This window comes from Toxorhynchites rutilus, chromosome 1, assembly GCF_029784135.1.
Source record: "Toxorhynchites rutilus septentrionalis strain SRP chromosome 1, ASM2978413v1, whole genome shotgun sequence".
Classification (NCBI taxonomy): Eukaryota; Metazoa; Arthropoda; class Insecta; order Diptera; family Culicidae; genus Toxorhynchites; species Toxorhynchites rutilus.
The window spans coordinates 45414256-45429070 of NC_073744.1; the positions used below are offsets into that span (position 1 = coordinate 45414256).

The 14815-nt window shown below is 39.7% G+C and overlaps 2 protein-coding genes across 5 annotated transcripts in view; both read right to left on the bottom strand.

Annotated features, from left to right (window-relative positions):
* Nucleotides 1–1935: 1935 nt before the first annotated feature.
* LOC129780532 (uncharacterized) lies at nucleotides 1936–3030 on the bottom strand. The gene has a single exon (XM_055788894.1). It carries the CDS (start codon nucleotides 3028–3030, stop codon nucleotides 1936–1938), a length of 1095 nt encoding a protein of 364 aa, XP_055644869.1.
* Nucleotides 3031–5529: 2499 nt separating this feature from the next.
* LOC129771595 (probable serine/threonine-protein kinase DDB_G0267686) overlaps nucleotides 5530–14815 on the bottom strand; it is a 170070-nt gene continuing 160784 nt past the window's right edge. For all 4 annotated transcript variants that reach the window (XM_055775397.1, XM_055775411.1, XM_055775420.1 and 1 more), the window contains exon 8: nucleotides 5530–8985. In XM_055775397.1, the coding sequence (XP_055631372.1) occupies nucleotides 7984–8985 (1002 nt within the window). In that variant the 3' untranslated portion in view covers nucleotides 5530–7983. The remainder of the gene's footprint in view (nucleotides 8986–14815) is intronic.

The following is a 14815-nucleotide window of genomic DNA, read 5'->3' on the forward strand; positions in this document are numbered from 1 at the left end:
CGCCCGAATTTAGGCAAAAAGATTACACGTTGCGTCGGGGAGGAAGCGAGTGGATAGTGCAATCGAAAGAAAACATATCCATTTCAATTGTCAAATTGTTAACATTTTTACTATATTTTCTGTTCGTGTTTCAAGTAAAAAAAATCTGGATAAATTTCCTGTCTAATCTTCTATATTTATAAAAATGGATTTCTGTCTGTCTGATTCTTATGGACTCGGAAACTACTGAACCGATCGACATGAAAATTGGTATGGGACCGGGGAAGGTTTTCATGATAGTTTGAGACTCCTCCCCCCTCAGTAAGGGAAGGGGGGGGGGGGGCTACCATAAAATGAAACACAAATTTCTGCATTACTCGAGAGTTAATCAAGCAAATGAAATCAAATTAGGCATTTGAAGGTTTTAGGGTGCAATAAATCATTCTATGGTAGTTAGATGCTCCTCCTCCCTCTCTTAGGGTGGGCTGTCATTCAAATGTAATATAAATTTTTGAATAACTCGAAAACTAATCAAGCAAATGGTGCCAAATTTTGCATGTGAAGATTTTAGGGGGCTCGAAATGTTTCTTTGGTGAATAGACACCCCTTCCCCTCTCTAAGGGGAGGGGTCTGTCTTTGTTCTATCATATTTTCTGTATCAAACATTTATTCCATGTAACGGAGAAACATGTTATTTGCCAGTGGTTGAAAAATCTTGAACGAGAATTGTGTCTAAAAATAATCTAATATCATTATGATGAGTTTTGGTAGAAGTACTAGATTTTTTTTAGTAAGAGGTAAATTCAACGTGGTCGATTAGAAGCTCAATCAATGAACAGTTCTGCGATTGGACTCATAAACTTGCGCTTAGTAAAGAAACGTGAATGTTTGAAGGTATTGATAACAAAAAACAAATTTTGGGCGGAACGAAGTTTGCCGGGTCAGCTAGTGATATATAACACAACATATATCGCAATAATCATTTTGAGAATATGCGTTTGAAAACTCTTAATAAATCGTTACATTTTTCGTAGAGTGACCCCCTGTATAGAAATCAAAGACATAGTCCTATGTCAAAATGCCACTGTAAGATCATATTTGAACAAACGAAAGCGAAAGTCAATCGGCAAATACTGGTTTGACGTTAACGAGGGGCTTTGTACTGTTGTGCACACTCACTTATACAACATGCCATCTACCAGAATTATAATGGACTAGCTGTACCCTGCCACGCTTTGCTGTGGCACATTGCGGTTGCATGGTTGAGTTGAATTTTTCATTTTTTTTATGTTGTAACAACAATCCTAAATGTGTTTAGTTGTTTTGTAAATTGTATCATATTTTGAGCTCAATCGGTTCCGTACTTTTCGTGATTTTAGCGCACACAGAAACGAATAGAAAATTTTTATGTAGAGTAGAGTTTTTGCACCAATTTTAAAAATTAAGCACGCGTTGGAAAGGTTATTTATCTGGCAACATTTTGGCTATACTGACTTCAAGTATGGCTAAATATTTTGCAAGCTAAATTCAATAAGGCGAAAGTACCTTTTTTCGAGATTTTAAAAAAGTGAGGGCAATATAGGTCAGTATATTTGGCGTGAAATAAAACAATATGCACGTTTACAAAATTAGAACTTGAACTTTTATTTGAAGAATATGAATAGCATAGATGCTATAAAAATAAGGAACACAAATAGTAAAGTAAAGACTCCAGCATCACTGAATCAGTAAGAAGAGCAGATTTACGTTCCTTCGGCCTCGGTTCGATGGTTTGCGCAGTGGAGCTTTCGGAAAAGGCCGAATGTCTTCAATTGAAATTAATTGGTCAAGGCTCGATCGACTGGGCTCTTGCTCGGCACTCTATGCAACAGCCTCTTGATGGGCATGCGAAGAACCAGCTTCTTGATGGACATTCGATGGACCAGCCTGTTGATTGGAATTTGAAGGACCAGCTTCTCAATGGGCATTCGGTGGACCAGCCTCTTGCTTGGCATTCGATGGTCCAGTCTCTTGGTTAGCATTCGATGGACCAGCCTCTTGATCGGCTTCTTCCTCGTATGGACGATCAGTTACATACGCAGGCATGAAGTCATCTTCCGAAAAAATGTCGCGATTAAATGGCCAAATGCCAGTCGATCTGAATCCAGCGACAATATTCATGCTTGAAGCACCGTTCAACAACGGCTCAGCAACCAGTTCAGCTATGAGGTCGATGGTAATAGGAATGCCGGAATGGTTGAACATCCACGCCTTGCACGAATGATCAAAATACGTTTTGAGAGGCCCAAATACTCCTCTATCGAGAGGCTGCATGCGATGACTGGTGTGCGGAGGTAGAGTTAACACTTCAATATTATTCTCCTTACAAAAGTCTAATCCAGAAATCGTCATGTGTGATTCGTGGTTATCCATGATGAGCAAAGTTTTCTCAGTGCTGGATCGGATCGCGTAATTTTTGAAGTGATGCAGCCATTCCAAAAATGTGTCGCTTGTCTGCCATCCCGAACCATTTGCTACTCCTCTTGCATTCGTAGTGCTATGCAGTAAAAACTTGTCCTGGAATTTTACCCGTGAATAGATGAAGAAAGGTGGGATTCGATCGCCTGCAGCTGACACTGCGAGTGCCATTGTCATATTCGTACCTCGTTCACCAGAACTTATTGCACCAACACATCTAGTACCTTTAGACGCCACAACGAATATGGTTTTGTGGACAGTGGACAGTCCCTTCTCATCCATATTCCATATATCAGCAGCATTATACTCATGTGATTCGCACACCTTTTCGTAAGTGTCAAAAAATGCGTCCACTGTTGGCTTATTGAAGGCTGCGGCACGACCAAGTGAAGTTTGCACAGGGCAGCGCAAACTCAAATCAGAGTGGTGCTTCATAAATCCATGCAGCCAATCTCTGGTAGCTGCTGGTTCTTCGTCAGAATTTTTCGCTGTCCAGGAGTCAGGCACTTTTTTACTGGCTTTAATTTCCTTCAACTTGCATGCGAATTGAAAAGCGAGGGACCGTATTTGTTGAAATGAAAGTCCGTGGAACATATTCGCTGATTTAGCCAAGTAATCGCGTAACACCTTTTCTTGTTCGTCATTTAAATAAAGATAGATTAAATAAATGACCCATAAAATAGTTATAAAATGGCGCCAGTCATTTAAATTTCTAGATTGTTTACTCACCCGATATGCCTGATGCGCTTCCAGTAATGACGAGCATTTTCTTGTCACACGAGCACGTAATGTTTCAAATGGAATGTTAAATTGTTTAGAGGTTGATCGAACACTGGCGCCCGATCGAACAACAAAGATTGCGTTTTTTATGTCCTCTTCCCTTCGTTTTGATGTTTTTCGCACATAATTATTTAATTCAAAGTAGTGACCTATATTGCCCCCAGACGGCCGACCTATTATGCCCCCAAGCACACGTTTCATGTTGGTGTCCGTATTTTTTTTGCAACCAAAAATATAGGGAGACGAACATAATGATCGTGTTAAGCATTAATTTTTACGTGAAAAAAAAACTTACTTGGCAATTTTTTACGTGCATTACACGCACTGCAGTGGAGAAGAAAGACAATGATTTGTCGCAGAAAACACACGAAAACATAAACGTCGCTGAAACTAACTAACTAACACATGGCAACAGTCAAAATGACAGCCGTGAACGTTGTTGTCTGCTACGTATCCAATCACGAAAAACAAGCGACATCTGTAATAACATAGCGACGATAACGCCATCTACCTATTATGCCCCCATACCGGTTTGACCCCATCCTACTCTATATAGAGATAGATGAGGGAAATTGATTAATTTTTAATCACTTCGAAACACAAACACAGTTCATGATTTTGTCAAACACGTGGAAAAAAGATGTTTCATTCACATAGAACACATATATTCATTACTGAATAGTCGGTTTTCATTAGAAGCTCAATTTCAGAAACGCACTCTGGTCATATATAAAATAATTTTTCTTCCAATTTTTCAATTTTTTATGCCGTAACAACACTCCTTGAAGTGGGTTGTATATTGTGTCCAACTTAGAGCTCAATTGGTTCCATACTTTTCGAGTTTTTGACGCGTACACAAACGAACAGAACATTTTTATATATTAGGCTGTCAAAAAAGTCCTGCGGTATTTCCGCGAGGTGTCGTTGTAAGCGCGTAGTTCTAGTTGTATTCATTGTATCGAGTCATACTATAGCTTGTTGGAAAGGTATAATATAGTCCTTGACAGTGTTCTGTTTGGTTAAGTCGTTCGTGAGTTATAGTGTCGCAAATATGGAGCAAAATAAAGAGAAAATCCGACATATTTTACAGTACTACTATGACAAAGGCAAAAATGCATCTCAAGCTGCCAATAAAATTTGTGCAGTTTATGGACTCGATACAGTTTCTATTTCCACCGCACAACGATGGTTTCAACGTTTTCGTTCTGGGGTAGAAGTCGTCGAAGATGCGCCACGTTCCGGAAGGCCTGTCGTCGAAAATTGCGACAAAATCGCTGAATTAGCCGAGAAAGACCGGCATAGTAGCAGCCGTAGCATCGGCCAAGAGCTGGGGATAAGTCATCAAACCGTTATTAACCATTTGAAGAAGCTTGGATTCACAAAGAAGCTCGGTGTATGGGTGCCACACACGTTGACGCAAAAAAAAAACTCTTTGACCGTATCGACGCATGTGAATCGCTGCTGAATCGCAACAAAATCGACCCGTTTCTGAAGCGGATGGTGACTGGCGATGAAAAGTGGGTCACTTACGACAACGTGAAGCGCAAACGGTCGTGGTCGAAGCCCGCTGAAGCGGCTCAGACTGTGTCCAAGCCCTCATTAACGGCCAGGAAGGTTCTGCTGTGTGTTTGGTGGGATTGTCAAGGAATAATCTATTATGAGCTGCTTCCCTATGGCCAAATGCTCAATTCGGACCTGTACTGCCAACAACTGGACCGTTTGAAGGTAGCACTCATGAAGAAGAAGCCATCTTTGATAAACAGAGGCCGCATTGTCTTCCATCAGGACAACGCCAGGCCACACACTTCTTTGGTGATGCGCCAGAAGCTCCGGGAGCTCGGATGGGAGGTTCTTTTGCATCCGCCGTATAGTCCGGACCTTGCACCAAGTGACTACCACCTGTTTTTGTCCATGGCGAACGAGCTAGGTAGTCAGAAGTTAGCCACAAAAGAGGCCTGTGAAAATTGGCTATCCGAGTTTTTTGCCAATAAGGAAGCGAACTTCTATAACAGGGGTATTATGAAGTTGGCATCTCGTTGGGAACAAGTCATCGAACAAAACGGCGCATATTTGACTTGAAACAGATGATTGTAACTAATTTTACGAACAAATGAAAATTCAAAAAAAAAATACCGCAGGACTTTTTTGACAGCCTTATATATAGAGATTTCATTTCCACTAATCGAAAGAGGAACGAACCCACCAAAATATGCAGCAGTCAAACCGAGAGAAATTGAATTTTTCGAAAACCATTTAAAACAACGTAATGTATGTATATTATTATATAGAATATATATTTTTAATAATCTGTAATTTTATAAAATATAACAAAAAAAAATCTCGTCTAAACATTGTTTCACTTTTGATGCAATATGTTAGTTTTGTAATTCCAACATAAAATCTTACCAGCTACAAAAATCGTATATATTTCTTTTCTCTCCTTCCTTTGCAGCTAACGTTTTGTTCGTGTAATGTTTAGCTTTGTGAACATACATATACCTCCAGTAATGATTCCAGTTATGCTCTTCTGCTCATGCTCTTGAGTAACAGTATTATGGGAGGGGGGTGTGTTATTATCAATATTCCAGTTTGTCTCCAAATGGACAATTGGCCATTTTTCTGATCGGTTTGGGTTTGGGTTTAGTTTACAGTTTCACATGTGAATGGTTGTGCTTCTTTTTAACAGTTGTTGCGTTCTGAACGCTACACAGTACAAATATAGAAATATATTTTTATTAGTTTCTGCTTTTTACTCTGTTGCGCTTGTCACAGTAATAGCTTGCTGTTAATTTTTTTTTGTTTGTTTTTGTTTTTGCTCATATCTATTACACATGGACATAAAAAATTATGTTAGTTTAGGTTTCGATTACCCGGCCACTGCCAACACGCTTGTGTTCTTTCGTTTATGGATGCCATTTCAGCTGCGGCGTAATCATCAATTTTAGTACAACGTTCGTTTTTTTCTTTTCTAAAATTATTGTAGTTCATGCCTTATATGCGCTTACAGTGTATACTTAGTATATTTTAGTTGTCCTTTCTTCGTCTTATTAGTTTCAGGTAAGGTATGTATCTTTTTTGAGTCAATTCTATACGCTGCCGTTAAGCAAATATGTTTTATTGTTTTCCACGTCGGCATTTTGTTCTGTAAATATCAATATTTCTATAAAAATCTAACACTCATATAAGTATATGTTTTTGTTTTATTTGTATGCATTTTATATTTTATCTGTATCTCGTTTAGGCTAAGCAACATTTAAATTACATTAATTTACTATGTATATAAATCTTCTGTTCCGTTTTCTTTACTAATGTTTGTAATGAAAAGAAAACTATCACTAATTTATTAATTATACTAACGAAATGAGCAGAGTTCACAGGAGAGGGAGACCAATTTGACACCAACGAGACGACGAGGAGGCGGAAAAAGTCAATAAATATACCCGAAAAAGATAGATTTGTTATAGTAGATGTGAATTTTAATCCTAATTATGCATGAAACAAAACAAAACAAAAATGGTGTAAAATCAAACAAAACACTCTCAGTGAGAAATCAGACGAGAGAAAGGGAGGACTTTTTTTTTCGTTTCCGCCACATTTAATATACATTTTGTCAACCGGATACCGCACTTCATTTTTACTATGCTAAGGTTATGTTCTTTTTTCTTCTTCTCTCTCTCTCTCACACACAACAACGATTAGTAGATTAATTGCACAATAGATGCCACTGTTTACGGTAGTCGGCAGTTAATATTCAGTTTGTTGTCCTTTTCGTCTTCGTTTACGTCTATTCGCATACTGGCAGGATTTTAAACTAGCAGAATCGATTCTATCCCGGGCCTGAAAATCATTAGACGTGGAAACCTGGAGGCAACTCAATGCTGTAAAAACGTGTGAAAATACATCATCTCATTCAAACTATAAAACTAAATATAACTTTTCAATAACCAACAATAAATAGACGTTCATGCAGTTAAACTGATGCTTATGAAAATTTCGCTAATAAATGATTACACAAATCAAAAAGAACTATATCAATATCGTCCTGAGCTTTAGCATATTCGATTTACCCTTGTCTATCAAATAGTTTGTATTAATATTTTACTCAGTTACCACAGTGTGACATCCTTTTGCTAAGATACAACGGCAAACTGTGTATGTTTTGTTTTTTTATAAAGGACATTGATCACAAATAATCAGGTGAGATAAAACAAACCAACATTCATTCACATTCGCACATCCATTCGTACTAACCTATTTGGACCAAATCTGAGGTCATGTCCAATTGATCATTTCATTTGTTTCTAACAAAATACTTACAAAAATAATCAACAATTAGAAGAACGGATGAACAAATAATTATGATAGCACGTAAATGAAGATACAAACTGAATAAATAATTATTGTCAATACTTTCAGTAAAGAGAAAAATATATTCACAAAATATACTGCGCAACGCATCTCTGCTACTAATGAAACGAAAGAGAACGGATCGCGTTTGTGCTTAAGCGACCAAACTGAATGTCTATGTGCTAAACGGGAACTAATCTTAACAAAAACAAAAGAAAAACATCAGAAAATAGAATCAAAGTTTTATGTACATTGTTCACTATTGGCTTACCAACTCAACGAGAAAAAAAACTAAAACAAAATCACCAGAAAACAAATAAATATAAATAATATAACACACACACACACACACTCATTCCATTTGCAGCGAATTTCTGTCACTCATTCCCTCGCGCGCCACCAATTCCGAAGCCTACATTTCTAACTAACATTCTTGCACAAATTGAGACTACCCGTTTGGCTATTAGTGTTGAGACACTCATCGCTCTGCTTTAATACTATGTTTGGCTCTAGAATGGAATGTTTGATCGATTTACCGATGACCGATTCGCGCTGATTGTAATAGTCTTCATCGTGCGATTTGTTGTTGTTGTTGAGGCTAGAGTTGTTGTTGTTGTTGTTATGATGCACCGTTGAATGGTCGTGGTCGATTTCCATGCCTTCGTCCTCCTCGTAGTTCGGTTCGGATTTGATGTTCTGTATCAGCTGGGGTTGTTCTTCGTCGGTTCCGCTCGAGTTGCCGTTGGTCGGCGTCTCCGGCGGGTTCGGCGTTGGTGTTCCCGGACCTCCCGGGCTCGATATGCCGCCATTGTTAAGCCGGAGATTTAGTGCCTTTGCTGCGGCCGCTGCCTGAATTACGTCTTCGATGCCGAGTTTTCGCTTTTCCGCTCGCATTTCCTGCTCGTACTGTTGGACCAGCTTCCGTTTCGAGTAGTATTTCTGATACTTTTGGTTGTCGAGCATTTTCTTCGACGGGTTGACTTGATGGACGCCGAACTGCGGGAGATTGTTGTTGTTGATGGAGGAGAGATTGTTGTTGAGGTTTGCGTTGGCCGTGTTGTTGTTGTTGTTATTGTTATTGTTTCCAGCATTGTTGTTCAAATAGTCCTCGTTCAATACGGCTGCGGCGGCGTGTTTCGCCTTCATCAACTCTTTGAAGCTATTCCGCGAGGCTAGTTGTTGCTGTTGGGCAGCAGCAGCAGCTGCTGCCGCTTGCTGGGCCTGCTGTTGTTGGGCATGAGCGACTGCCTGGGCTTGTTGCTGGGCTGCCTGGATTAGTTGTTGCCGTTGATGGGCTAAATTTTGCTGATGCTGCTGCGCAAAATTCTGTTGTTGCTGGTAAAGACGCTGTTGCTCCTGGAGACGCAGTGCATGCTGCTGCTGTTGCTGCTGATAATCGCGTTCCTCTGCATCGTTGGTACTCTGCGAAGAGATAGATACAATAGATTAGATAATTTAATGCCTGTTTGGAGGCGATCCCTCCGCTACGAATGTAAGAATAGAATCTGACGCTCCCGAATTAGATGAAATTTTGCAAGATCATTTATTTGAACTTATTTGGAATTTCAAAACAAACCTACGTCAAAAACTCAACGTACTGAATTGGATAATATACCGTATATGGACTCTTGAATGGCTTTTATGAACGAAAAGTTGTCATTAGAATGAATGGATGGATGTGCCGTAGTGGAACTTACGACCGGCAGCTGTGGTAAGAACAATCAGGGATCTCGGATGTTGATGTCGTCGAAACACACAATCCCCACCAGCCTGATCTCCGATGAATACATCTGCAAGATGGTTCCTTTCATAACAACCAAATCGGTCGCTGAAGCAGGCCATCATGAGTTGTCACATGGAAGACGACTCTACTTCTCGCCCTGAGCTTGATTCATCTCGCTGTGACTATCACACTGCGAATATCATAATTGCTTCTCTGGATTGGGTCCGCATATATGACCATGCATCAGTTGACAACGCCGTATCGATATTTTATGAAAATTTTGAACAAAATTATAAAAGAAACAATTCCGTTCATTGTCCGACATTCAGGGAAATTCAATCAATCCCGGTGGACTCCACAGCTTCGGAAACTCCGCAATCGGCTGCGAAAAGCGAGAAAACAATTTCTTCACAACAAAAACCCAATGCGGAGATGTTTCGTACGGAATCGGGAGAACTTGACACGGATTCCTGACAAACTCATTTATCTATCACGTACCTCCGACTCGCCATTTTTTTTTTGCCAATCTCTTTGCCAAAATTTTCAAAAACATGTATGAAAGCACCTCAACCAACATTGCCAATACAGTGATAGTCTGCCATCATACAATCTCTGTTCCTTAGCACATGCGTTTGTTGAACACGTGGTTCATAAAGCACTCAGTTCAGTAGATGTAAAGAAAGGACCTGGTCCGGATCTTATTCCTCCGGTTTTTATCAAGAACTGTGCAGCGATGCTCGCCTGATCGGTTTCAATGGTTTACAACCAATCTCTGCGCGAGGATATCCTCCCTGAGGCTTGGAAACTTGCGTCGATAACTCCTGGCCACAAGAAAGGCAGCTTTCATAATGTTGGAGACTATCGCCCGATATCTATTTTAACCTCTTAGCGTGCTAGAGCGGACCAAAAACAACTGCTTCGATGGTAAGGTAAGGTATTGTATTATAGAGACTTTAAACTTTTTCAGTTCATTCGTCTCTAGCCTTGGAAAACTTTAATCTACTCCGGCATTCGATCCCTAGCCGTCCAGCTCGTCCAGCAACGATGTTGTCCAGTCGGTGTCCACGCAACGAATCGCTTCGATGGGTCACGCATCGAGTAATTTAACTACCCTGCAAAGCGTCTTAGCGCCTTGTGGTTTGCGAGTGAACTGTTTGAGAGCGAACTGATTGAGAGTGAACTGCTTGTGAACGAACTGTTTGAGAACGAAGTGTTTGCGGGCGAATTGTTTGCGAACGAACGAGTGCAGCTGAACCGATTTGTGCTGGATCGAATGGATAAATATAACGAGAACGCTTATAAGAAAAATAAAATGATGCTGTCTTTAATGAGCAAAATGCATGTAACGCGGAGTTTGTTTTGTTAATGTATATTCAATTTTGGGTTAAAAATTAAACTAGACTTTCGTAGTTTTAAAGGCAAAGCTATATATTTTTAATTTCATGTATTCTTTTAATTCCGCGTAATATTCCTATACTTCCTGATTATCAGAAAAAAAACTGGGGGAACTTGGGCGATTCATGAATTAGGTAAACATAAAATTTCATAGTGAGAGCAAGTTGAGAAAACAGTTTTTTCGTTGCTTTCAATCCATTGTTTGGCCTATTGCGTGTACGTGTTATCGCGATTGTTTGTATGATTGATTGTTAGTGAAAACCGCTGCAGAATTTTTTCTCTGAATGAAATATGATCTTACATGGAACCTGTTTATATTTTCTGTTATCCAAACAGAAAATATGAAAAATTGCACATATTTTGTGCGCATCAAATTGTTACAGATACTTTTGTCGGCCGATAAATATATTTTCACATACAGTTTGCGACTTCTAAAGAAGAAGCACCTTATCTTTTCCCACTAAATTTCAAAAATATGAATCCCATATGTACACTATCCAATCCAACGATATCAATGAATAGCTGTCTATTGATGTTGGGTTCCAGCTAACATTCTACGTTTTTCCTAATACCGCTGAACGAAAGAACGAAAGAACGATTCAAAAGAACTGATTCACTTAGATGAACGGTTAGTGACTGAACCGTTCAGCAAAGTGAACTGTTTTGACCATCTCTACAGTCAATAGAAGCTAGAGTACTGACGTCATCAGTTCGTTTTGTCGTGTACAGCGCCACCTGTTGAATCACCGTTCAGGCTCATGCCATAGAGCTCAAGATTTCCCAGTTTCATATGTTTTCGAGCGCCCGCTCTAAATTATTTTAGAGCGGTTATAGGCACCACGTCGACCGAAACAGTGAAAAGTGCTACAAAAGTGCTGGAAGCGAACCTTGCTTTGCCCCCCGCCGGCCACGCTATAATTGTACGCGATTACTTGTCCGAGCGAAACGGCAACACTGCAACGATTGCTTTTGACGTAGGACTACGTCTAACCTTTCAATATAGGGGCCCATTTCAATATTTCGATGTGAAAAAGTGCTCAGTTTTTGAACTTTAATACCTGTTTAATTTAACGATGGATTTACATACACGAATTAATAGGAAATATCCTCAGCAATTTTTTGTATGCTCTACATTACTATTTTTCAGAAATTTCTACTTTCCCATACATTTTGTCTGCGCTACCACAGCAAACAGCTATTCATTACAAGCAACCACAGGAACGGACGAAACGTAGGGACAAGGTGAAGACGAGTGGGGAACACAGAAGAGATTATGTATATAGGTGGTCGCTACAACGTAGACTATATGACCATATAAAGAAAGCGATGGTGCTTGGCCTCCATTCTTTGCGTGGTCATCGACTGGACAACTTCGTTGCTGGACGAGCTGAACGGCGAGAGATCGAGTGCCTTTCTCAAGGCAAGAGGGTGGAGGTGTAGTACTGGAGTAGAGTAAAGTTTTCCAAGGGCCTTTCTCAAGGCTAGAGACGAATGAAATGAAAAAGTTTAAAGTCTCTATAATACAACACCTTACCTTACCTGCTTGGCCTCACTCTATCTCCGGACGCCAAGCAGGAATGTATGTTCCCAACAATTCCAACTTCCCAATAACGACGATCGATTGCAGCATTCGTAAACATATTACATATTGATATGTAATATAATATCCACTTCGATAATATTAACTACATCATGTCATAATATAGTTCGTATTCTTTATTATAAAAATTTACAGTCAATGGCGCCCATCGGTATCGAATTATCATCGACAGCACGATTTTCGCTAAATACTGCTTTCAGTTCGGCCTACAGAAACTTTTCTGAACTCTCAATTCATCAAATTCGGTGTCCCTGAAAAGGGCCGTTGATTATAGCTAAGGTAATAATGACGAAAGCGGGAGCGTGGCTGTTTAAGCACGCTCTCTTAGGGTACGATGGGCCAGCTGGATGTCCTTGGGCATGATGTGACGAGTTTTGCGTGGCTTAGCACACAAATTGGTATCTTCGAGTAGATCGACTAAATATGCATCACTTGCCTTCTGCAGTGCCATAACGGCGGAAAACTTTGGAAGCGCAAGTCGGTTTTGAAGTTCTGGGCAGTTTTACGAACCAAACGCTGGAAAGATAGTTTGCGGATCAGCAATTCGGTCGACTTCTGATAACGACGAATTTCACGCAAGGCGACGATTCCCGGTCGGTAGCGATGTGGCTTCCTCACTCCTCCTGTGGCTGGTGCGCTTTTCCAAGCTGCTTTCGTGGCTGTTCGAGAAAAAATAATGATGAAAGCAATGGGAGCGTCGCGTTTTATACTCAGATAGTGTGGATTGTATACCCGACCTTTTTCACATTCTTTTCATTATATTTGTAGCTCAGCCTAAGAGTGAAACGAATAACATCGATGTAAGAATACAGTAATGTATTTGAATCTGGACGCTTTTTAATCCGGACACTTTGATTACATTCAATATCATACCGCAGCCATAACATTTTGTGCATGTTGAATTAATGCGATTGATTAGTAACTATGGAGTAACTATCAGTAACTATATTAGTGGAATTACTCAGCAAAAACAATGCCCTTTCCGAACAATTAGAAACGTCAAACTGTTGCGGCATTCGTACACAAATAATTTTATAACGCAGTTTTCATCAAAGTGATTTCTTCGATATGGTGAAATATCCACTATCATATATTTCGTATTCGTCATTATCAAATCCATAGTCGATGGCAACCACATTTGATGTTGTGAAGTGTCTTGAGAAGCAAAATCGACGCCACTCCAATGTATCAAACGGTAAAGCCAGCGCTACACGATGCTACGAACACCCTCGAATGCTGGACGCTCGATGATTCGACGCATCGTGTAGACGACTGACGCGCTACGAACCTACAATGTCGAGTGTAGAATATTCGCGTTGGAAGGTAATCCGTTCGTTGTGGATTACCTTCCAATGCGAGTAGCGCGAGTCAAAAGATTTTTGTCATTTTTGATTCGACACTCGATGATATTCGATACACCGCTACACGATTCGCCCGAATCTATCTTTGACAGATTGGTTTGTTTACAAATTTTAGATGAAGGAACTATGAAATTGATTCATAAAATTCAAAATATTCGGCAAAACATTGCAGTTTAATAATGTTGATTTCAACCATTTTTAATTTACAGCCCGCATTGTCATCCAGTTTCCTAACGTTTTTAATGGTAAATAAAAACAATAAACATTCGATCCAAATACTCGCCGATTGTTTGTACCTATTGCATTGAATCGAACATTCACTTCACCGTGTAGCAGCACATTCGTCACGACATTTGTCGATTCATCGAGTCAAATGTTTGAGTCCAACATTCGAGAAAAACGTTGGACGAATCGTGTAGCGCCCACATAAGCAGATAACGTCTGAGGTTGAAACTAGGGATTGTTAACCGGTTTTACCGTTACCAGTTTTATCGGTAATACCGGGTCATTTTTTCATTACCGAATTACCGATAATTTTACAATCAATAATCGGTAATTTCGGTAATTTTCATTTTTACACCATAAATAATATTTTCCTTTATGCTACTTCGAAATATTACTCGAGAATCAAAATAAGATCGAGAAAACACAACCGGCAGTGTTGAGCCGATTCTAGGACTTCCGAACCTCAGTTTAAAAAAAATCGCTGCTCGATCTGAAAACGAAATACAGGATAAGCTTTAGCGATGAAGGACTGACAACGATAAAAAAAATTGGTCGATGCTCTCGAACCACTTTTGGTCGCTGTTGAACTGCTATGCTGGAAGAACTGCGCCCTTTATGAAGTTGATGTCAGATTGCAATTTATGATAGAACAGCTATCGGAACAATCATCAGAAATTTCGAAGCAGTTGAAGCCCTGATTGAAATGATTGCAAAAAAAAAATCCGTATATACAGATTTGTTATAATGACTTCGGAATTAATCATGACTACGGCGTCTTCTATCAAACGTCACGGTCTGCATTGATCAAGCAGGCGTTTGAAAAAGTTCGTGATATGATGAAATTTGAGCTTTATGGTATTGATTCAGTAATTGGACAACGGGAGAGAAAAAAATCCACTGGAAGATGCAGAACCTGCAGAACAGTTACTACCCATCTTTGTTAAGGAG

What these genes read in the sequence shown, in the direction of transcription:
- LOC129780532 (XM_055788894.1), bottom strand. Translation starts at nt 3,030, where the DNA reads ATGTTCCACGGACTTTCATTTCAACAAATACGGTCCCTCGCTTTTCAA.